The 21,696-nt window shown below is 51.7% G+C and overlaps 1 protein-coding gene across 4 annotated transcripts in view; it reads left to right on the top strand.

The window, feature by feature from the left end:
* Window positions 1-21,696, top strand: part of GPR137B (G protein-coupled receptor 137B) — a 63,326-nt gene that overhangs the window by 9,306 nt on the left and 32,324 nt on the right. For all 4 annotated transcript variants that reach the window (XM_045437272.1, XM_045437273.1, XM_045437271.1 and 1 more), the window contains exons 2-4: window positions 12,171-12,220; window positions 18,081-18,303; window positions 21,097-21,246. In XM_045437272.1, coding sequence (XP_045293228.1) covers window positions 12,171-12,220; window positions 18,081-18,303; window positions 21,097-21,246 — 423 coding nt within the window. The remainder of the gene's footprint in view (window positions 1-12,170; window positions 12,221-18,080; window positions 18,304-21,096; window positions 21,247-21,696) is intronic.

Genomic DNA, 21,696 nt, shown 5'->3' with positions numbered 1-21,696 from the left:
CTTGGGGGGGTTCTCCCCACGGGGTCATGCCGAGCAGATAGAGTCCTTCCTCCCACGACAGCCCCTCACAGATGTATCCTCCCGGGTCCTGTCCACTTGGGGCGGGACATTCTCAGTTCCTTTCATTGTTTCTGATGGGATGTGGGTTTGTCCCTCCCCATCCTGGTCCCTGTCGGCCCCGCCCCGTGTCCCACGGTGAGCGGTGAGCCGGGGTGGGGGGGCAGCTCCAGGAGCACGAGGCCGCCCTCCCCGTGAGCAGTTTCTCCCTGCCAGACGGCATTGCTTTCTTAGGACAGACGGATGGCGGCTGTCTCTGGGCAGGATGCAGGGAGCATCGTCTCTGCCGTCTTCGTGTGCTCAGGCTGCAGGAACAGAACCGTACTGACTCTGCAGCTTGACAGAAATTTGCTGCTCACGGTTCTGGAGCTGGGAGTCTGAGATCAGGGCGTCGCTGTGGCCGGGCTGTGGCGAGAGCCGCTTTCTGGTTGCAGACGGTGATTCCTCGGAGTCCTCACCTGGCGGAGAGCAGAGAGAGCTCTCTGGGGTCCACTGAAGGAGGACCCTGCTGACACCATCACATTGAGGGGCAGGACTTCAGCACGTGAATTTGGGGGAACGCAAGTTGGCAGTCAGTAGCAGGTACCACACTGCCCCCAGCAAGGGCCAGAGTTCCCAGGGAATGTCAGGATCCTCCTCATTTCTGAGGCAGAAGGTTGTTCTGTGGGGGGAACCCCCGAGGCATTTTCACCGCTAACCTATTTTGTAGCTCTGCATACCTTCCTGCAAGGATCCGTGGCGTAGCGAGACGGTGCGCAGGAGGGGCGCGGGGACCTGCCTTCTTGGAGCCTTTGGGCCCAGCCGGCCGGTAACCCCCGGCTGAGCTTCCCGTGCTGGACAGAGTGGCCTCCGTGCTGCTAAGGTGTTACTTACTTCAGCACATCCGGAACAATTACAGGCAGGGTCTTGACTGGCAAATCGGGAATGGCCTCTGTTGCCAGAGGAGTGGTTCAGAAACCTAGTAATGATAATGGCGCCTTGTGTGGCCAAGGTCATTCCTGTACATGAGGCTGAAGAGGGAGAATCCTGCCAGGGAGGCCGATCCACATGGTCAGTCCCCGCCTGTCCCACAGGGAGGGAGGCCGCCTCTCCCTGTGGCCTCTGCCCAGCGGCCTTGGCAGGCCAGGGTGGGTCTCTGCTGCTGGGGGCTGTGGGACCCACCTCCTTCCTCCCCTGCAGGTGGGGCACATGTGCACCTGGAGGCAAGGCCGCAGCAGTCACGGTGGGCTTCCCGGGGCGGAGGACACAGGCTGCCCTCCAGAAAGGCACTTCATGTTCCAGAGTTTCTTTTTCTTTCTTTCTTTCTTTTTTTTTTTTTAACGTTTTACTTATTTTAGAGAGGACGGGGAGGGGCAGAGAGGGAGGGAGACACAGAATCCAAAGCAGGCTGTAGGCCCTAAGCTGTCAGCACAGAGCCTGACGTGGGGCTTGAACCCACGAACCGTGAGATCGTGACCTGAGCCAAAGTTGGTGTCTTAACTGACTGAGCCACCCAGGCGCCAAGTCCTAGAGTTTTAAAGGTAGAAGGCACCTTCGTGGATATTGGGACTTTGTCTCACTGATACACACGGAAGGTAAAGAGAGGTCCTTGGGGCTGAGCAAAGCAGGTTCATGGCCATCTGGTCAGCCGCGCCCCTGAATCCAGATACTCCGGTGACAGACGACAAGGAAAAGCGCTAAAACTGAGGGCCAGGGTTCGGTGCGTCGTTAGGCGAGGGCCTCCGGACAGAGGTGCACGCTCCCGGGCACCACTGCCCCTCCTGGGCTGCCTGCCAGCCTGCCTTAATCAGTGTGGGGCCCGGAGCCTTCTGGAGCGGCCTGGCCGGTGTGGGCGCTGTCAGATGGAGCGAGGTTGTGTTGATGAAGGACAGGGAGGGGTAGAGACAGAGCAGACTTGGCCTGACCAGTGGGAAGTGCAAACAGGAGAGGAAGGGAGGAGGCAGGTAGAGACGGTGGGGCCTTTTCCCCTGCCGTTCAGAGGAGGGCCGAGTGTCGGGGGCAGGTTAGGTGTGAGGCCCGGCTCCTGCTGCACAGAGCTCCTAGTCGGGCTGCCGGGGGTGACACAGACATGCACGTGCATGCACGCGCAGGCGCCCAGAAAGGCATCTTTGGCTCTGGGTCCGCTGGACAGGAAAGGACGGCAGACTCTCAGGCTGGAGACGGCTGTCGGTACTTGTAGGGAGTTCTGGGCTTTACAGACGTGCAGACGAGGAGGCAGCATCACTGTCGGTCCTGAGATCACGCAGGAAAGAAGCTTGCCTGGTGCTGGGGGCTCCCGTGTTCCTCAGGTCAGCGTGAGGCTGAGCAGGACTCACTCCTGGGGCCGTGAGCTTGCCAAGTTCAAAAGCAGGCGCTGGGGAGGTGGAGACCTGACCCTGGCCCCCCGTCACCTCCCTGCGGGTCCCTCACAACCTGGCCAGCCCAGGACCCAGACGGAGCACACCTTGCCTCCAGGCTACCGCACCCCAGAATTACAAGGCACGAACAGCATACACCTTTTTCTTTCATGGGGTTCTGTGGCTTTAAAGACACAGACAGCGGGACGCCTGGGTGGCCCAGTCAGTTAAGCGTCCGACTTCGGCTCAGTTGTGATTTCGTGGCTCCTGAGTTCAAGCCCCGCATTGGGCTCTGTGCTGACAGCTCAGAGCCTGGAGCCTGTTTCGGATTCTCTGTCTCCCTCTCTCTGCCCCTCCCCCGCTCACGCTGGGTCTCTCTCTCTCTCTCAAAAATAAATAAACGTTAAAAAAATGAAAAATTAAAAAAAAAAATAAAGACACGGACAGTCTCTGCAAAGATGGAGACACCGTGCTTGCCCTTGTTTTCATAGAGAGCTGACCTGAACAGCTGATCTCCCTAGAGCTGTCTTTTGCTCATCTCCAGGATTGCCACAGAAAGGGAGAAATCCCACATTTGGGTCTCAGGGACTTTGTCCTGTCACCCTGCTCTGGTGAATGAGGGTGCTCAGCATGGGGAAACACTGAGGCAGCTGACTAATGACTGTCACCTGGGGAGAACAGGCCCCCGGGTTTGCATAATTTCCCCAATATGTCAGGAAGTGGGCACCACAGAGGGACCTTAAAGAGCAAAGAGCGAATGTGTCATGGTTCCTAATCTTTTCGAGTGTGAAAGTTCCTTTTATGGTCAAGAAAGCCTCCGTGGTCACAGTTTAGAAGTTGTGCATTTAGAATCGTGGCTTGAGAACATAACACAAGGACTAACAATAGTAACAGCAGCAAACACACAGAGTGCCTGCAAGGTGGCCACGGTTGTCTAAGTGCTATGTGTGTGTGTGTGTGTTAATCCACCTAATCGTCACAGAAACCTATGAGGTGGGCACTGTTATTAATTTCATTTTACAGATGCGGTACATGCGGCACAGAGAGGTTAGGCAACTTTTCCAAAGTCACCCAGCTGATAATTAGTGGAGCCATGATTCAAGTCCAGGGGAGCCAGCGCGAGTCCACACTCTTCACCAGCTTTACATGTCTCTGTGCCAGAGACAGACACACAGCTGTGGCCTGTGGACAGTGGGATACCGGGCCTTAGTGAGAATGCATGAAGCAGGGTGTGTGTTTCAGCCTTGGAATGTTGCAAACACATCACAGCGGGTGAACAAAGAAGTTGCACAAAGGTAGGGAAGGTGGTAACATGTTCAGATGAAGTGAAAAACCAGGCAAGAAGGTACTATGTATTTGTTATATGTGATACGTGTTATTTTGTGGACACATATGTATTTATTTATATGCGATGTGTTATTTGGGAATACCTACCTACATAGTAAGAGTATAAGCTCTCCTGGGTATAGTAATGCTAGATTCAGAAAGCAAAGATCTGTGCAGAGGAGGGAGGGGTCAGAGTGGGGGAGAGAGATGCTGGGAGCCTCGTGTTTATCTTTTTGATTTCTTAAAAATTAAACAGACCTGGAGCAAACCTTGCAGGTCGTAACAGGTGGCCTGACCTGCGTGGTGGGTACGTGAGTATTGGCTGTGTTACTTCTTTGGGTATACGTGACATATTCTATAATGAAGCTCGAACAGCCGTAAGTTTGCGAAGTTTTCAAACGAACGTGCCTACATACATTTAAAAGCAGTGCGTGTGTGAGCGAGAGAGACCTCCTAGTTTCTTCCGACCTCAGCCTGCGTGGTGCACACAGGGTCAGCCCCACTCCGTTCCTGCGAGACTCTCCCAGGGACCACGGCACTGAGGATCCGGGGTGCAGCTGGGGCGGTGGGGTCTGGAGACTGTTATGGGTGGGAAAGTTGGGGGGTGTCCGCCCTGCGTGTTCATTTCCAAGCGGCAGAGCTTCCGGGGATATGGAGCCCCGGAGACACGGGTCGTGTTTGGTGGGGGTTCATCAGGCGGGATGTCTGCATGCGACTCTGAATCAAGTGCACGTTTGGAAGTTCAGTCGGTCGTCGCAGACAGTTCCTCTGGGGCCAGAGAGCTTTTGTTTAGTTTCGCTGAATGCACAAGGGAGACCGTCCTACACGCAAAGAGTAGCATAGGGAGTTTCTGCCAGAAGCAGCCAACGTGACATTAGGAAAAATGATTGTGAGGCAGCAAATGCCAACTTGAGTCAGTAGGAGGAAAAATAGGCAGGAGTTCAAAAGGTCGAGCGGGGTGGGTGAGAGGGTCAGGGACTGTAATTTACCAGGGGAAGGAGGCAGAGGTCAGCAGCCACTCTCGAGCCGTTCTGCTTCTGTCCAAGCAAGTACGTCATCTATAGCCCTCCTGCGTCATCTGAAAGGTGATGCAAAGGGCCTGGGGTTACCCAGGGGACCTCGGAGAGCCCACAGTGGGGGGGGGGGTCACATTCTGCCCCAGCCACAGGGGCCAAGTGGGGGACAGCTTCCAGCTTCACCCCATGTCTACCTGGAACTGGGTCTTAAATCAGAATCTGAGGAGCCAGGTTTGCGCAGTGACATCCGCAACCCCAGATGACATCTTGGGAAAGTCCGCTAGCTTTCCTCCCATGGGCGCCCGTTCTGGGCAGGACTTTCTACCGTGGTGAGGATGGTGCTGAGCCCGTGGGGCGTCTGCGATGGGAAACACTGTGTTTCTGGGATGGAGCAGCCACCTTCCGGGGCAGCAGCCGTGTGCTCCTGCCCTACCCTGTCCTCCCAGCCCTCACCGCCATGGGGCCCCCCTGAAAACCCTGGTGTTTTCACCGACTGTGTAGACACCAAAGGGATGTCGGGGAAAGGAGACCTGACCCCTTCGTTCACCCTTCTCATTCCCCAAGAGGCAGCTGGGGCTCTCCCTTCATCAGAGCTCCAGCCAGACCTCACAGTCCCCCGGGGCCACCACCCCCTGCTGTTCCTGTGACACCCTGTGGCCCCTCCTTCCTGTCTCAGTTTCCCTGCCGTGGGCCTCCCTCTGAGGGTGCCCTCCACCACCCCCCATCATCTAGCCTCTCTCTCACACCTCCTGTCTCCAGGCCCCTCTCCCTGGGGCCTGTCCCCTCCCCAGGCCCCTCTCCCGTGGCCTGTCCCCTCCCCAGGCCCCTGTCTTGGCCTGCTGCTCGCTTCCTTCCTGCTTCTGCACTTGGGTAGGGACACAACCCGCCCCACACGGCCACCTCCCTGTGAGATTTACAACACTGTTACCACTCCCAAGGAGACCCCTGTAGCCTGAAGCTCCCTGTGTCTCCCCAGATGCCCAGACCTGGGTCACCAATTACCTGCCTTCTGCCTTGAATTTGCCTTCACTTTCACCTCCCCTCTCAAGCCCCCGGCGGGCCCTTTGCTTCTCGTCCCCCTGCTGCCCCCACCCCGATTCTCGTCATCCCTGCTGCCCCCCCCCCCCCCCCCGCCCCTGAAAGCACCGCTCCCATGTCCATTTCCCCCACTGAACACCTTCTGTGATGTCCCACCCGGGGACACACGTGCCTTCCTGCCCACGGGCTGCTGCTTCCCAGCCCTGCCGCTGTGCCACTGCCGTCCCAGAGCCGTAAGGTGCCCCCCTCGGCCGTCCTCCTCTCCTCACATCATCTCAGTGCTCCTGCCTCCTCGTGCCACATCCTGCCTCCTCATAGCCACTTACACCCCTTCACACCCCCTCATGCCCCCTCACACCTCCCTATACTTCCCTACACCCGTTCACACCCCCTCGCACCCCCTCAAATCACTCATGCCTCTCCACACCTCTGCCCTCCTCACATCACTGGCATGTCTGTGTCTGGTTGTGAGTTTCTGGAGGTCAGGGACCAACTTTTCTCCATCTCACAGTTCTTGAGTCCAGATTCCGTGCGCCATGTCAGGTGATCTGATGTGAACGCCATCAATCTGAAAGTGGGAATGACACGGATTTTTGTCTGGTCTCAGATTTTCCTTAGCTATTCACACAGTCCCTGACTTCCTCCTCTCTGATTTTATGGGTCTGGTTTTGTACTGAGCAGGCAGGGCCTCTGCCGTCAGGAGCACCGTAAAACAGGCAAGGATAATTAATCTTTGTGTGCCTGCCCTTCAGGAGCTGTCTCCTCTCCTGACCGAGTTCCTGCCGAGGTCAGCGGGAGCTAGCAGTGGACTGGAGGAGATGGGCAGCCTGATAAGGGATCCCTGGCGGGCCAGAGAGCAGGGATTACCCAGAATGCTTAGCTCCACTTCTGGGCACTAACCAACCTTTAATGACGTCTCTTGGAGCCCAGATTGGATTAGGGGTGAGTGGAAGAGTTTGGATTTATTTTGCTGGAAATTTGGTCCAGACATTTATGCACTTTTCATTAATGGAGGCGAAAAACCGTGCTGTAAAAAATATACACGTACGTGTATTTATATGTACATGCGTGTTTGTATGTGTGTGTGCTTGTGTGTGGGGAGTATACAATAACAATGTATATATTGTGCTTTAAAATGGCAGGAATTTGGGGCGCCTGGGTGGCGCAGTCGGTTAAGCGTCCGACTTCAGCCAGGTCACGATCTCGCGGTCCGTGAGTTCGAGCCCCGCGTCGGGCTCTGGGCTGATGGCTCAGAGCCTGGAGCCTGTTTCCGATTCTGTGTCTCCCTCTCTCTCTCTGCCCCTCCCCCGTTCATGCTCTGTCTCTCTCTGTCCCAAAAATAAATAAACGTTGAAGAAAAAAAAAATAAAATGGCAGGAATTTAAATAGCTTTAAGAAACTTGACTTTTGGAGGATTAACTTCAAGTATAAAGGAGATGTTCTCAGCATGGCTTGACTAGATTCAATTGCATTCGAGGCATACACTCATCACAAATTGTCAGCAGCGGGTTGAGTTTTTACAAATCATGGACAAGCCTTGTATTTTGATGTGGTTATCACCTTGGCTTTGAGTTCAGAGAGGATCAGATGATTTACGATCAGATGGTGCCTTTCCCTGGTGAGGACCTTGTCCCTCCGGGCAAGGCGGGAGTTTGAGTTTTGTGGGGTTTCCCCCTCTTGTATTGCACAAGTCATTCCGTGGTCCCCCAGGGTGGACCCCCTGGTCCCTCAGGGTGGAACCCCTCACCCACGGGCCCCCCCATGCTCAGCGCACTCCTTGGCTGCTGTCTGTGTTTAAGGGGAAAAGTCTGAGTATCATTTAAAAGTTATCCTTCTTCTTGTTTGTTGCGACTATTATTCTTGCCATCATTACTCTTACTAAGGCCGCAGTGGACAGTCCATGCTTAGTGCTGAACTCTTTTCCCGAACTCTTTTCCCTGGAACACTCATTCAGAAGACCTTACATGGCCAAGTAAGTTCGGAAAACTGTTGCCTACCGTATGTTTTGCTCAAAGATTTACAGCAGATCGGAGTCTTTTCCAGACTCTGGGAAGTTCCTGCAGGGAAAAACTGTTTAGCCTAGCAGTTCCTAAATGTGTTTGATCCCATGACATTTATTTCCCTAACACTGATGAATTCTCAGTTCTGTGGGAACACCTTGGAAAGCTGTGCCTCCGAGGAAATTTCTTAGAAGCAAAGCGTGTGACTGCTTATGAGGCTTGCATCCTGGACCGAGTTTTTGATGGTCGCAGCTGGGCACGCCGCCCTTCACCACGCTCCGAGAGGGGTGTTCTGGGGTCCAGGCTGGCCTCGGAGGCAGTCCCCCCGCACCTGACTCTGTGCAGTCTACGAACGTATGCAGGCGAGCTACAGAGGCAGGGGGCTGTGGGAAGTTGAGAAACGTCTGTTTGGTTTGTAAAGAAGGTGGGCGGGTGGGGACTCCTTCCGCGCATCCAGCCTGAAGACCCAGCGCTGGCTGGTGGCGGGAGCAGCAGGGAGCCCTGTTCGCCTGAGTTGACCCTGATCCACCCAGACTCCCTCCTGTTGTCTCTGAGCCACCAGGAGCTGCTGCAAGGACCAGAGGGGACAGTACTCCGGGCGAGACAAGAGGAGGCCGAGGCGCCCACCGCTGGAGCCCATGGCTCGCATGTCGGCTCCCTGCGCTCAGACCCGCTGAGGCCAGAGCCTCTTTCTGGTCTGCGTCCCATCTTGTCTCCTCTGGGTGTCTCCCCTCCAGCTGTAGGCCTATTGAAGGCACTTGGCACAGAGCCGAGTCCACAGGATGCGACCACCTAGTCGTGCCCCGTCCGGGGGACGCTATCCCATGGAGTGCCCTTGGGCCATGCCCGGGAGCACCGGGATAGGCCTGGTGTGTACGAGTAAACTGAGTCACTCAGGCCGAAGTTACCTGCCGCTGACCAAGCCCCACTAAGTGTGGCACAACGTTAAAAATATTTGCACATTGACTTGACAAGGTCAGGCACTTTTTCAAAATATTGTAGTTTCGGGACACCTGGGTGGCTCAGTTGGTTCAGGGTCCAAGTTTGTGAGTTTGAGCCTGGCATCAGCCTCTGCTCTGACAGTGGAGAGCCTGCTTGAGATTCTCTCCTTGTCTCTCTGCCTCTCCCCTGCTCGTTCTCTCTCTCTCTCTCAAAATAAGTAAATAAACTTCATAAAAAAATACTGTGGTTTTTTCCACACTTTGATATCTATGAATTCTTAATTTTTATTATTATTATATTTTTAGATGTTTATTTATTTTTGAGAGAGAGACAGAGCATGTGCAGGGGGCAGGCAGACAGAGAGGGAGACAGAGAATCTGAAGCAGGCTCCAGGCTTGAGCTGTCAGCACAAAGCCCAATGCGGGGCTCGAACTCACAAGCCATGAGATCATGACTTGAGCCGAAGACGCTCAGACGCTTAACCGACTGAGCCACCCAGGCGCCCGTGAAAATGTGTTTTAAAAGGAGGGTTGGTAGTTCTGCTGATTGTAAAGCCTGTGGGAATAGGTGTGGTCCCTCCTCCCCCAGATACAGAGTCTGTGCCTGAGGGTCCCCGTTGGCAGCCTGTTATTGGAGACTGGAGGGAGGGCAGCAGTGTATATGTCTGGGGGGCTGTCCACGGACCCTGAGCATCCTCTGATCTTTGTTCTTTGCATCATACCTCTCAGTGTCGTGTGATTATCGTGGTGGCCTCTTCCAGTGTGTTTTAAATTAATGATTGCAGAGCTATTGAAGAGTAGTGCTTTTTCTCATGAGGTGGTCCTTGGACTAGCTGGATCAGAATCACCTGGGGTCGGGCATGTATTAAAATGCGGATTCCTGGGCCCCTCCCCAGACCCACCAGGTTGGCACCTCTAAGGGTGGGGCTGTGGGATTTGCATCTTTAACAAGTTCCCTGGGTGATTTTTTTTTTCTTTTCATTGAAATATAGTTGACACACAACGTTACGTTAGTTTTCCAGAGTACAACATAGTGATTCGACAAGTCTGTACATTACTGGTGAGCATAGCGACCGTCCCCATACCACGCTATTACCTTATTGACTGTCTTCCCTATGCTGTACTTTTCATCTCTGTAACTTACTAATTTTATAACTGGGAGCTTATACTTCTGAATATCCCCTTCACCTATTTTGCCCATCCCCCCCCCCCCCCCCCAGTTCTCTGCATGTAAGAGTCTGCTTGTCTGTTGTTTTGCTTTTTCAGATTCCACATCTGTATGAAATCACACGGTGTTGGTCTTTCTCTTTTCTCTGACCTATTTCACTTAGCATAGTACCCTATAGGTCCATCCATGTTGTCGCAAATGGCAAGGTTTGATGCTTTTTTATGGTCAAGAAATGTATCCATCGCGTATGCATACCACTTCCTCTTCATCCGTTCATCCGTCAGTGGGCATTTAGGTTGCTTCTGTATCTTGGCTATTGGAAATAATCCTGCAGTAGGCATAGGGGTGCGTGTTATCTTTTCAGAGTAGTATTTTTGTTTCCTTTGGGTAAATACTCAGTAGTGGAATTAGTGGATTGTATGATACTTTTTTTAACGTTTTGGAGGATTTCTATATTGTTTTCCATAGTGGTGGAGAGAGGGGATTAACTGCTGAAGGTCCTCAGAAGAAGGCCTTTTAGAAGGCTCCCAGAGGGAAATTGCATACGTGTTCTGGGAACTGGCCCTTAGAGCCATCACGGAGGCTCCGTTGTGACATCTGCATCCGCAGACTTGGCCAGGCACTTGGGATCCACCGAGGAATTTCCTGGGATTACTTTCAGATATCCCTCTTGCAAACGGATTTCTCACTGCGTCTTCCTCAGACCCGGGGGTTCGGGGGGGGGGGGGGGACGCCAATATTTAACCTGTGTGACCTCTCAGATCCCAGAGCTGCCCCCGCACCACCACCCCCAACCATGCCCACCCCGTTCTCCCTTTGCCCCTCCTTCACTCTTTCCAGCTCTGGCAACGTATGTATCTGCCCCTTAGATATTTTCAGGAGCTGAGCCAAATCCATGAGAAGTCCCAAGTACAAAGAGAGCTGCGAAGCTGGAGAGCATGTTCGGGAGCTCGGTGCAGAGGGGCTCGCTCCGTAGCAGGGAATGCGGGGCTTCCCATACTCCCCATCCACGGCAAGGTCATCCCTGGAAAAGGGTAGCCCCTCCTCTACTCTCCCATACCCTCCCTTCTCCCAGAGTCACCCCCGCCCTGCAAACACCAGGGGTCCAGGAGAGCCAGGGCATGAGCTCGTGTGCTGCAGTGTCCTAGCCCCGCGCGGTCCCCGGGACCCGCCCGAGCTTGTCCCCGAAGCCCCTGCGCGCATGCGCACTACGTGTGGCCCTGTCGCGGCTGGGCTGAAGGGAGCCGCCGCCTGCTTTCTCTGCTCATCGCCTCTCAGAGTCTCTGCCAGGCTGGCCGCTGCACCCTGCATGGACGCATTAGCAATTGTGCAGGACGCAAAAGTTGTGGCGAATTCCCAACACGTGACCTTTCTCCTATAGATAATGGTTGTTTGATGCTTCTAGAGACCAGGGACATTGACAAAGTGGGCTGCAAAGTGTGAGGCCTGGGTGCGTGGATGCTTATGTTCAAACAGCATGAATTTGGTGCCAGTGAAAATTCTAATAAAGGGTAAGGGTAGGCTGTTTATCTCTGGTGGGAGTATGGGCTCAAATATGAATCTTTATTAAATTTTTTTAGTGTTTATTTATTTTTTAGAGAGAGAGAGAGAGAGAATGCGAGTGGGTTGGGGCAGAGAGAGAGGGAGGCACAGAATCCGAAGCAGGCTCCAGGCACAGGGCTTGATGTGGGGCTCGAACTCACCAGCTGTGAGATCATGACCTGAGCCGAAGTCGGCCGCTCAACCAACTGAGCCACCCAGGCGCCCTTCAAATAGGAATCTTATCATAAGAGAAACACCTTGGCACTGGTAGACCAGTAATACCTTTACATTTTCTCCCCTTTTTACCATTTTCATCATTAAAAAAAAAAATTTTTTAAGTTTTATTTACTTTTGAGAGAGAGAGAGAGAGAACAAGGTTGGGGGCAGAGAGAGAACCCCCAGCAGGCTCCATACTGTCAGCATGGAGCCCGTTGCAGGGCTTGAACTCACCAACCATGAGATCATGACCTGAATCAAAACAAAAAGTCAGATGCTTAACTGAGCCACCCAGGTGTCCCCCCACCCCCATTTTCACCATTTTTAAATACCTTGGTCTTGAAAATTGTATGGGTGGCTTAAAAAATCTTTAGCTTAACAAACACTCTCACAAAGCAGATCTGTCCTTTTCAGAAGCTGTGCCCTGGCACCTGGGTATAAAGGGAAAGGGGCGTTGAAGCGATGATGTTGGTTTGTTGGTGTTGTCAACGTATCGCATCCCCAACCCGCCATGTTGTTCTGTCTTGCAGGTGATTTTCAAAGCCAAGTCAAAATATTCTCCAGAATTACTCAAATACCGGTAAGTACCCCGGGGGAATTTCCATTCGCGTCCAGCAAATACGTTTTTGACTATTTAGTACTCAGCGAGGCACCCTGAGGCAGAAATATAGTCCTCGTCCTTGAGAACCAAACACTCTGTAAAGAGGTCCTTAACCAACACAAAAACTCACAGAATCAGGCAAAGCAGTGGTTGTTCAGGAGCAGGAGCAGTCTCTGCCTCGGGCTCTGTGCGCTGTGAGAGTCACGGGAATTTTGTGGAAGAAGTCAGTCTGTGCTGAGCTGAGAGGAGAGGCTCATAATCTGGAAGGAAATGCCTTAAATCACATGCCACGTTTATGTGAAGAGGTCGATAGGCATGTTTTTCTGTGGAGAGGGCTGGCTCATGGGTTTCCCAAAATTTTCAGAGAGGTCTGTGACCCCAACATCCTCCACCCCAACAGCAAAGAACCAGTGGCTTCAAGAATGTGAGACTTGGTCAGGGGGAAAGGGAGACCCAGCATTCGGAAGGGGTGAGGCCAGCATACGTGTTCTGATGTCCTTGCCCAGGAGGGCCCCACTGCCATGGGCGGACGTTTCTGAAAAGGCGACTTTGGCCAGTTACTCCCTTGAATCAAAATGAGAATGTATTTCCTTTGTTCCTTGAAAAGTGTGTAAAAATGTGTGCCTATTATGTTTTATGTAAATATATAATTTTAAATATATAAATGCTTTCTGTTTAAAATTCCAAAGATGTACTTTTATTCAGATGTAATTGACATACAATGTCGTATTAGTTTCAGGTGTACCACAGAATGATTTGATATTGGTATATGTGTATTGCAAAATGATCGCCTCAGTAAGTCTAGTTAACCTGCATTACCATCCATGGTTACAAAAATTGTTGTTTGTTGTGATGAGAACTTTTAAGGTCACGGAAGTGCGTATTTTGATCTCCCATTTTATATCCAAGAAAACTGAAATTGAGGAAGTGGTATGACAGTACTCAGATCAAGAGACAAGTCTTGGCCACGTTGCTTTTTTTTCACCTCATCTTGATGTCTTTGTTCACTACTTTGTGCATGTTTCTACCAGACTACTCAAATGGGATTTTAGGGTCCACCATGAAATAATGTTATTATTATAATATAATAATAATAATAAATATTATATAATAGTAAATGTGATATATATGATATGATATAATATATAAAATATAATATATAATATAATATAATATAATATATAATATATAATATATAATATAATATAATATAATATTATTATTGTAATAAGAAGAACCATTTAAAGGAGCAGTTCCCAAGTTAACTTCTCCGGAAGCAAAGTACCTGGCCTTTCCTCCGCACCCATAATCTCTGCCTCCATCCTCTTGACTCTGGAAATGTAGATCAGCTTTGGGGACTGGGGAGCCAAGAATGGATGAAGATTGGGGTGGAGGAAGAATGTTCTGATTCTTGAGCTGGTCTTGTCTTGGAAGCAGTTGGTTGAGCCTGGGGTAGTAAGGTGTCTTCTCGAAGTGAAATCCCAAAGCACTGGTCAGAAAATTTTCAGCCTGAGCACTTGGGGGATGGGATTCCTTTCGGTGAGAAGACGAGTGTGTGGGGACTGTACTTGATTCTGGAACCAAAGTGCAGCCAGTAGGATAGGCTGTTTCTAGTGGGAGGGGATTTGCAGAAATGAAGGGAGGAGACCAGGAGAAACCCGGCTGGATGCGATGCTTGGGCTGGAGAAGGCATAAGAAGCCAGGAGGTTTCAGTGGGAGAAGCCTGTTAACTCCGGTCTAATAATAAATCCTCAGAGTTATTCGTGTTTATCTCTTCTATCTCCTCTGCTTGATTCCCCATTTCCTTAAGCCAGATGCCCCTGCAGACATTTCAGGCCATGATTTATCCCTTGAGATGCTTTGATACATTGGCTTGTAAATAGACTGGCTTTTCTAATTGAATCATGACTCATTTGAAATGAAACAGTAGCCCTTAGTCTAGAACTAGTTGCAACTCCTCACCCCAAGCTACTCCCATAGCAGTTCGATGTTGTTGTTGTTTTTTAAGCTTATTTATTTACTTAGGGAGAGGGAGGCAGGGGCAGAGAGAGAGGAAGACAGCGAGAGAGAATCCCAAGCAAGCACTGTCAGTGCAGAGCCCGATGCAGGGCTCGAACCTACGGGGCTGGGTGCTCGAGAACGCTTTGACTTTAAGCCTTTTAAACTGTTTTGCCTCCATCTTTGATTTTTTTTGTTGTTGTTGGTAAGTAAAAATGTAATGAGCCAGGCTTTGCTTTTCCGGTTCTGTAAGGAATCTAAGATCTAAGAAGAGAAATGGAAACGACGCTTTCTAATCCGTTAGTGCCATCCCCTCCCCGAAGGAGGTAGCCAAGGTAGCAGAGTTCTGTCGTGTTGCATTAGCTGGCACTTCTGTCCCCAGGCCCGTGTGGGCAGGACTCTAGGAGCCACCTCAAAGGCTCACCGTCTCTGCGCGTGGGGACTAGCCAGAAGCTGATCCCTCTGGGCTCATGAGCAAAGTCGTCTTCCCAGATGCAGGGCCCCACTGATTTTCTTCTCCTTTGGCCTTTTTTTCTCACCATAGGCTGTTTATCCTGACCCTATGGTTTGAATTGAAAGGCAGTAATTCTGGGGGAGAGTGTACAACGTTGTTGCCATGGAAACACACATTTGCCCTAGGATCTGTTCTGCACCCCTGCCCACCATCTAAATCTCTTTTCTGCAGAGCTGCAGACCCAGGAGGAAAAGTGAGGTTTTGTAAGGGTTTTTTTTGTTTGTTTTTTTTTTTTTGTAAAAAATGATAAAATAGAAAAAGATTGAAAGTTTGGAATGTGGACCTGTGGAAAGAAAGAAACCAAATCTACTGAGCTCCCCCACTCTCCTCCCCACATAACCCCCCTCCAGCCCTGAGGAAACACAGTGATGTTTTCCATCATAGGTTTTTGTATACATTTCCCAGGACGGAGTTGTTTTACCACATTGACGATTTAGCTGACTTTTACCTTAATGTTGGAGCAAAAGTACTTTTTCCATGTTGTTTCACGTCTCACAACACAGCTTATTTAAGACAAAAACAGGCTTCGGTGCATCTGGGTGGCTCAGTCAGTTAAGCATCGGACTTCGGCCCAAGTCGTGATATCCCAGTTTGTGGGTTCGAGCCCTGCATGGGGCTCTGTTCTCTCAGCACAGAGCCTGCTTCATATGCTCGCTCTCTCTCTCTCTCTCTCTCTCTCTCTCTGCCTCTCCCCACCCCCCGTCTCAAAAATAAACATTAAAAAGAGAAAAAAGACAATAACAGGTTTCTGTTTGGCAGGTGGTCTTAGAAGCACTCAGAGCAGGCCGGGATAGAAATTACGGGGCAGGAAGGTTTTAGGCAGAAAGATCAGCTTGGGTAAAGACAGGGGGAGGTGGGGACATCTGTGGGCTTCATGACAACACACAGACTGGCTTAATTAGCATGTGGGGCACCCACCGATTGACCTGGCTCCGTAGACTGATTGGGAGTGTGGCGGAGTAGAGGGTTTAGGGTGGGGTTTAGGGTGAGGGTCAATCTGGACACCAGCACGGTTGGTTCTAGACAGAAGGCATGGGACCATGTGGTTGGTGAGGACGGGGAGGGGGGCACACCGGGGAGCAGGAATAAAGAATCTGTTGACCTTGACAGCTGAGTAATCCGGGGTTGTAATCAAGGAAGATCTTTATAGTTCAGGAGTCTCCAAAAAAAATGACGGTGCCTTTCATAGAAACAGGAAAAGAGAGAAGTGTTGGAGGAGGACCGTCGGGAATTAGGCTTGGACACGGTCTGAGGTGACAGGGTGGCAGCTGTTTGGAATGTGGGTCTGGTCGTAGGACGGGGCAGTGGCTCAGGACAAGATCTTTATGAACCTGGTCGTACAGAAGCTGTAAGAGTGAACGTATTTCCCAGGGAACGGGGGTAAAGGAGAGAGCCAAGGATGTCATCACTTTGGGGGAAGAAGGGGAGGAAGAGGAACCAGGGGCTATCCAAGGGGCAGGCTCAGACAGGGGAACATGAGGCAGGTGAGGGCTGTGGAGTGATGGACAAGGGAGCACCAGGAAGGTGGGGCAAGATGGCGGCCAAGAGTTGACACCTTTGGGTTTGACGAGTGGGTCATGGGGGCCTGGGAGAACGTGGGGTCAGCAGGGGAGGACCTACGGAGGAAGGAATGACAGGAAGAGGTAAAGACTTTGTGGGCAGTAGGAGAGGCTGGGGTGAGACCTTGAGGCTCCGTGGCGTGAGGACAGAGGAGAAACCAGAAGGCCCAGGACCCGCTAGATTCCCACAGCAGCTCTTTGAGGCAGAATAGGAATCCTCATCTCTGTTCCGCGGATAAGGACACGCAGCCCAGAGTGGCCCAGAGACTCGCCTGACGTCTCAGCCCCGTGTGTCGCCCACACCCTTCTTCTCTGGGTCACGCCAGGCAGGTGAGGGCAGGGCAGGGCGATGGAAAGGAGGGAGGGTGTGGAGGAGGCGTGGTTGCAAACCCAAGGTGGAAACGTGTGGCAGGGAGGCACCCCGTACCAGCTGCCCTGGGTGCCACACGGTCAGTGTTGAGTTATGTCTGGCTTCCTCACCCTTTACTTACACTCTCTTTCTCCCTCTGTCCCTCCCTCCGTGGGTCCCGTCAGTGACATGAGGTCTGGAGCTGGGACTACGATCCGGGATTCTGGGTCCCAGTCTGTAACAGCTTTTGAAGACACCGGTGTCATTCTGTAGCTTCCAGACCACTTCGAGCTGACGGTTTCCATCTTTTGGATTTCCAAATGTAGTCCAGTTAGACCAGTCTGGTTTTGAGCCAAGCAGGTCTGTTCCTTGTTTGCATATCTGCCGAAGGAAGTGAAGGGTATGGGCAGTCTTGAAGATAAGCGTGAGGCTGCTGATTTTGGTTCTAGTAAATCCGAGAAGTCTTTCTGTAGACCTTGCACCAGTCACCCAGGACATGAGGAGATCTGGGAAACTACAAGGTAAAACTGGCAACGACCTAGACTTTTTGCATCCGTTCAGCCTCGGGCAAGATGCTTGGGCAGATTTGCATCGCCGCAGAATACTGCCTCAGTAGTGAGTGTTTCCGGGTCAGTGTGAGCACCACCCAGACTCCCCCCCTCCATCCATGACTTTTTTGGGGGGTACAGCCTTGTATACACACACACTTAGTCCTCAGCAACACCCTGCAAAGCAGGTGTTATTTAGTCTGCGTTCAGATGACGAGGCTAAGGCTCCCACGGGGTGGTTTTGCCCAGGGTCACCGAGCGCAGCCTTGTTGGTGCCCCCCTGAGACCCTCCTCTGACCTGGAGCCCACGTGCTTCACTCTCAGCGTGTCCTCGTGAGGAGTGAGCGCTCAGCGGGGGCTTCAGTCCAGACGTGCGCTGTCCCACCCAGTCCGCGTGGCCTCCCGGATGCAGGGAAGGGTGGCCCCGAGGGCACCTTCCTGAGGGCACAACATGTAGTTTTATCTGTAATTTTTTTTAAATTTTTTTTTAACGTTTATTTATTTTTGAGACAGAGACAGAGCATGAACGGGGGAGGGTCAGAGAGAGGGAGACACAGAATCCGAAACAGGCTCCAGGCTCTGAGCGGTCAGCACAGAGCCCGACGTGGGGCTCGAACTCACGGACCGCGAGATCATGACCTGAGCCGAAGTCGGCCGCTTAACCGACTGAGCCACCCAGGCGCCCCTTTTATCTGTAACTTGAATCGTGGAACAGCCACCTCCGAAATCTGCCCTCGTAGGTGTTGGATAACTCTGGTACGTTCTGCTTCTGGCAGCCAACCAGAAAATACCGCGGTTTCCTTCTGGATGGATCCAGAACGTACAGCCAGTGTGCAGGCAGCGTCTGACATTTCTCACTGGTCCCTTCCAGGTTACCCCTCTACCTGGCCTCACTCTTCATCAGCCTCGTTTTCCTGTTGGTGAATTTAACCTGTGCGGTGTTGGTGAAGACGGGAAACTGGGAGAGGAAGGTCATTGTCTCCGTGCGTGTGGCCATTAATGACACTCTCTTTGTGCTGTGTGCCGTCTCGCTCTCCATCTGTCTCTACAAAATCTCGAAGATGTCCTTAGCCAACATTTACTTGGAGTCTAAGGTAGGTGGAATGACGGTCAAGATCCCCTCAGTAAACTTATTCCGAAAATAGTCTCCTGGTTGCAAACAGACAACTCAACAAATACCTTTCACACCTGCCCTAGAAATGATTAGCCGTGCCGTGGTTGCCAAAACACAGAGCTGTGTAGTTCGTGAACTTTGTATGCAAGGAGGGTTCCATTCGAGCTGGCTCAACGGAACCAAGAGTGCAGAATTACTAGCAGAGAGGTCCTCTCTGGCTTATAGATACAGTGTTTAAAGGACTTGGCAGGATTGACCGTGCTGGTAATATTCGTAGAAACGCACACCCAGTGACCCCTGTGCTCCAGGCACTTTTATAGAAGATAAGCGTTCTACACGGGGAAGCTAATGTAATCCTCACAAATCCCTGGGGGGAGGTGTTATCCCCACTTCATAGACCGGGGGACCGAGGCGCAGAGGGCAGTAGCTCGCCCTGGGTTGCACACTCAGTGGATGCTCAGCTCAACTTGGGACCCGGCAGGCTGGCCCCGGGGTCTGTCAGGTGCGATTCACACTCCCCTCGGGACCGGCCTGCATGTCCGGGGATGGTGGACATCCCAGTGTGGACAGCACCCCCTGGGGTTCAGAACAACGTCTCTCTCCTGCTGATTGGTCACGGATGGAGGCAGATGCTATGAGAGGGAGGCTCCTGGCCCCTTCTCTCGCTTTGCTGCTGTATGGCACACCCTCCAGTCTCTGTTTTCTCCTTCCTTTCCCTGGAGTTAGAAAGGACAGGGGCGCCTGGGGGGCTCAGACCGTTAAGCTCAGACCGTCCGACTTCAGCTCAGGTCATGATCTCACGGTTCGTGAGTTCGAGCCCCACGTCGGGCTCTGTGCTGACAGCTCAGAGCCTGGAGCCTGCTTTGGTTCTGTGTCTCCCTCTATCTGCCCCTCCCCTGTTCACGCTCTGTCTCTGTCTCTCAAAAATGAATATTAAAAAAAAAAAGGACGTGGTGGATATGCTCCTGGGGCTGTGGTGCCCAGGTGCCCCTGAGCGGCTTGATCCCAAGTTTCCCCTTGTCGGGAAGCTCAGTGAAGTGTGGAGGCTGGGGAGCGGCCCCAGCACACCAGTCACTTGACCTCTGTGGACGTTGGCTTTTCTCATTTGTAAAATGGTTGAGTGACTTCCGTAGCTCCCTTGCTTCTCACCTTCCGTGACCGTGTCCTGCGGCAGACCCCTTTGGCTGCCTTCTGTGCCCCGAGACCCGGCTGGCTGCGGTAAATGTTCGGTCTGCAGACCGTGAGGCAGCTCTGTCTCCACAGTGTCGTGTCCTCAGCAGTGACCAGTAGATTAAAATCTGTGCCTCTGACTTCAGAAATACAGAGCCGTGGGGCACCTGGGTGGCTCAGTCGGTTAAGCGTCCAACTTCGGCTCAGGTCATGATCTCACAGTCCGTGGGTTCGAGCCCCGCGTCGGGCTCTGTGCTGACAGTTCAGCCTGTTTCAGATTCTGTGTCTCCCTCTCTCTGACCCTCCCCTGTTCATGCTCTGTCTCTCTCTGTCTCAAAAATAAATAAACATTAAAAAAAAAAAAAAAAGAAATACAGAGCCATCACCAGGCAATCCTGTGAGTGGCTGACCTCTTGCAAAATCCCAAAAGACTTTGCTACAACCAGAATATGTTGTACCCACCAGAATAATTCCCACTTATAAGTTCTCTCCCTCCATGCTTTACCTGTGGGTTCTCTCTCTCTCTCAAAATAAGTAAACATTAAAAAAAATTTTTTTACAGAAAAAAACCCCACAAAAATCAGAATTGTGGTTTTTACAGGAAGGGTTAAAAATCAGAATTGTGGTTTTTACAGGAAGGGTTAAATTTCAGACTGCCAAAAGACCATTTAGGTCACCCCTGTGGCAAACAAGCTAATAACCTACTACTGACAAAATAAAATACTATCTCGTTAAGTAGGGACTTCCGAATGCAAATCTCAAAAATCGATTTCAGGTTTTTGGTTATGTTTGTCAACTGTGTGTTTCTAGCTGGCACCCATTGACTGTAAATCGATAGCTTCCTAAGTTGGGGCACAAATCACCAATTTCCATGTAATTCCAAGTCCAGAGTGACACTGCGACTCCAGTGCTTCCGGCTTAGAAGATTCTGGACTTTGAGGAAGCGCTCCCTGCCCAGAGCCACCGTCAGCGGGATCGCACTCTCCCAGCTACCATCCTGCTGAGATGGGCTCTCCCTGGGCCACAGGCTGTGCACTGGGCTCATAAGTCAGGGGTCGTCTTGGAAATTGAACAAAGCCACTTGACTTTGCATTAAGCAAATGGCCCATATTTAAGGCATCTCCAAATTGACTTCCAGATTTTGAAGCATCTATATGAAGATAATCTGAAATTTGCAGAGGGGAGGGGCACCTGGGTGGCTCAGTCGGTGAAGCGGCCGACTTCGGCTCAGGTCATGATCTTGAGTTTGTGGGTTCGGGCCTCTCGTCAGGTTCTGTGCTGACAGCTCAGAGCGTGGAACCTGTTTCCGATTCTGCGTCTCCCTCTCTCTCTGCCCCTCCCCTGCTCATGCTCTGTCTCTCTCGCTCTCTCTCAAAAATACATTAAAAAATATTTTTTTTAATTAAAAATTTTTAGGGGGGATGTGGGATGCAATGAAGCTGGGGCTTGGGTCTAATGTCTGAGGGTGGAGGCTTTGATGGGGCTCGCGGGCACCATAGCGCATGCCTCTGAGGCATTAGGCTGAACACAGGCCGGGTTCCGGGAGGAGGCCGGTGTCCCGGACCCGGATCGGGCGCAGCCCTCATGGCTCCCGCTCTTCCAGGGCTCCTCCGTGTGTCAAGTGACCGCCATCGGAGTGACCGTCATCCTCCTCTACGCCTCCCGGGCCTGCTACAACCTGTTCATCCTCTCGTTTTCTCAGAGCAAGAACGTCCATTCCTTTGATTACGACTGGTACAATGTATCAGACCAGGTCAGTGGGTGCCGGCGATCTGTCACCTGAACGGCGACTCTTTGCTTCGCAGCATCCCATGTGGCAGAGAGGTATAAGCTCCTTGCTTCTGCGGCTAAATAGCTGGGTGACCTTGCCGGTCGCTAACCTGTGTGGTATCTGCATCCTCATCTGTAAAATGGGATCATAGTACCTGCCTTGTTCCAGCTCACATTTCTGAGAGAACTAGGGTATATATGTGCACACACACACACAGAGACATGCACACACAGACATGCAGGCACACACATGCATCCTCTTCTCCTTTCTCCTTTCTCCTTTCTGGGGCTCTTGTCAAGCAGTACTTAAAAAAAATTTTAAGTGCTTCCATATAAATGTGAAATGGTTTCCTTAAAGGGTGAAATTTGCCAAGGGAAAACAGTGTATGCAGGCTTCAGAAAATACATAAAACCATGACTTAAAAAAAAATGG

Source organism: Leopardus geoffroyi, chromosome D2 (assembly GCF_018350155.1).
Source record: "Leopardus geoffroyi isolate Oge1 chromosome D2, O.geoffroyi_Oge1_pat1.0, whole genome shotgun sequence".
Lineage (NCBI taxonomy): Eukaryota > Metazoa > Chordata > Mammalia > Carnivora > Felidae > Leopardus > Leopardus geoffroyi.
Note: the sequence above shows the minus strand (reverse complement) of the source record. Positions and strands in the feature narration are given on the sequence as shown.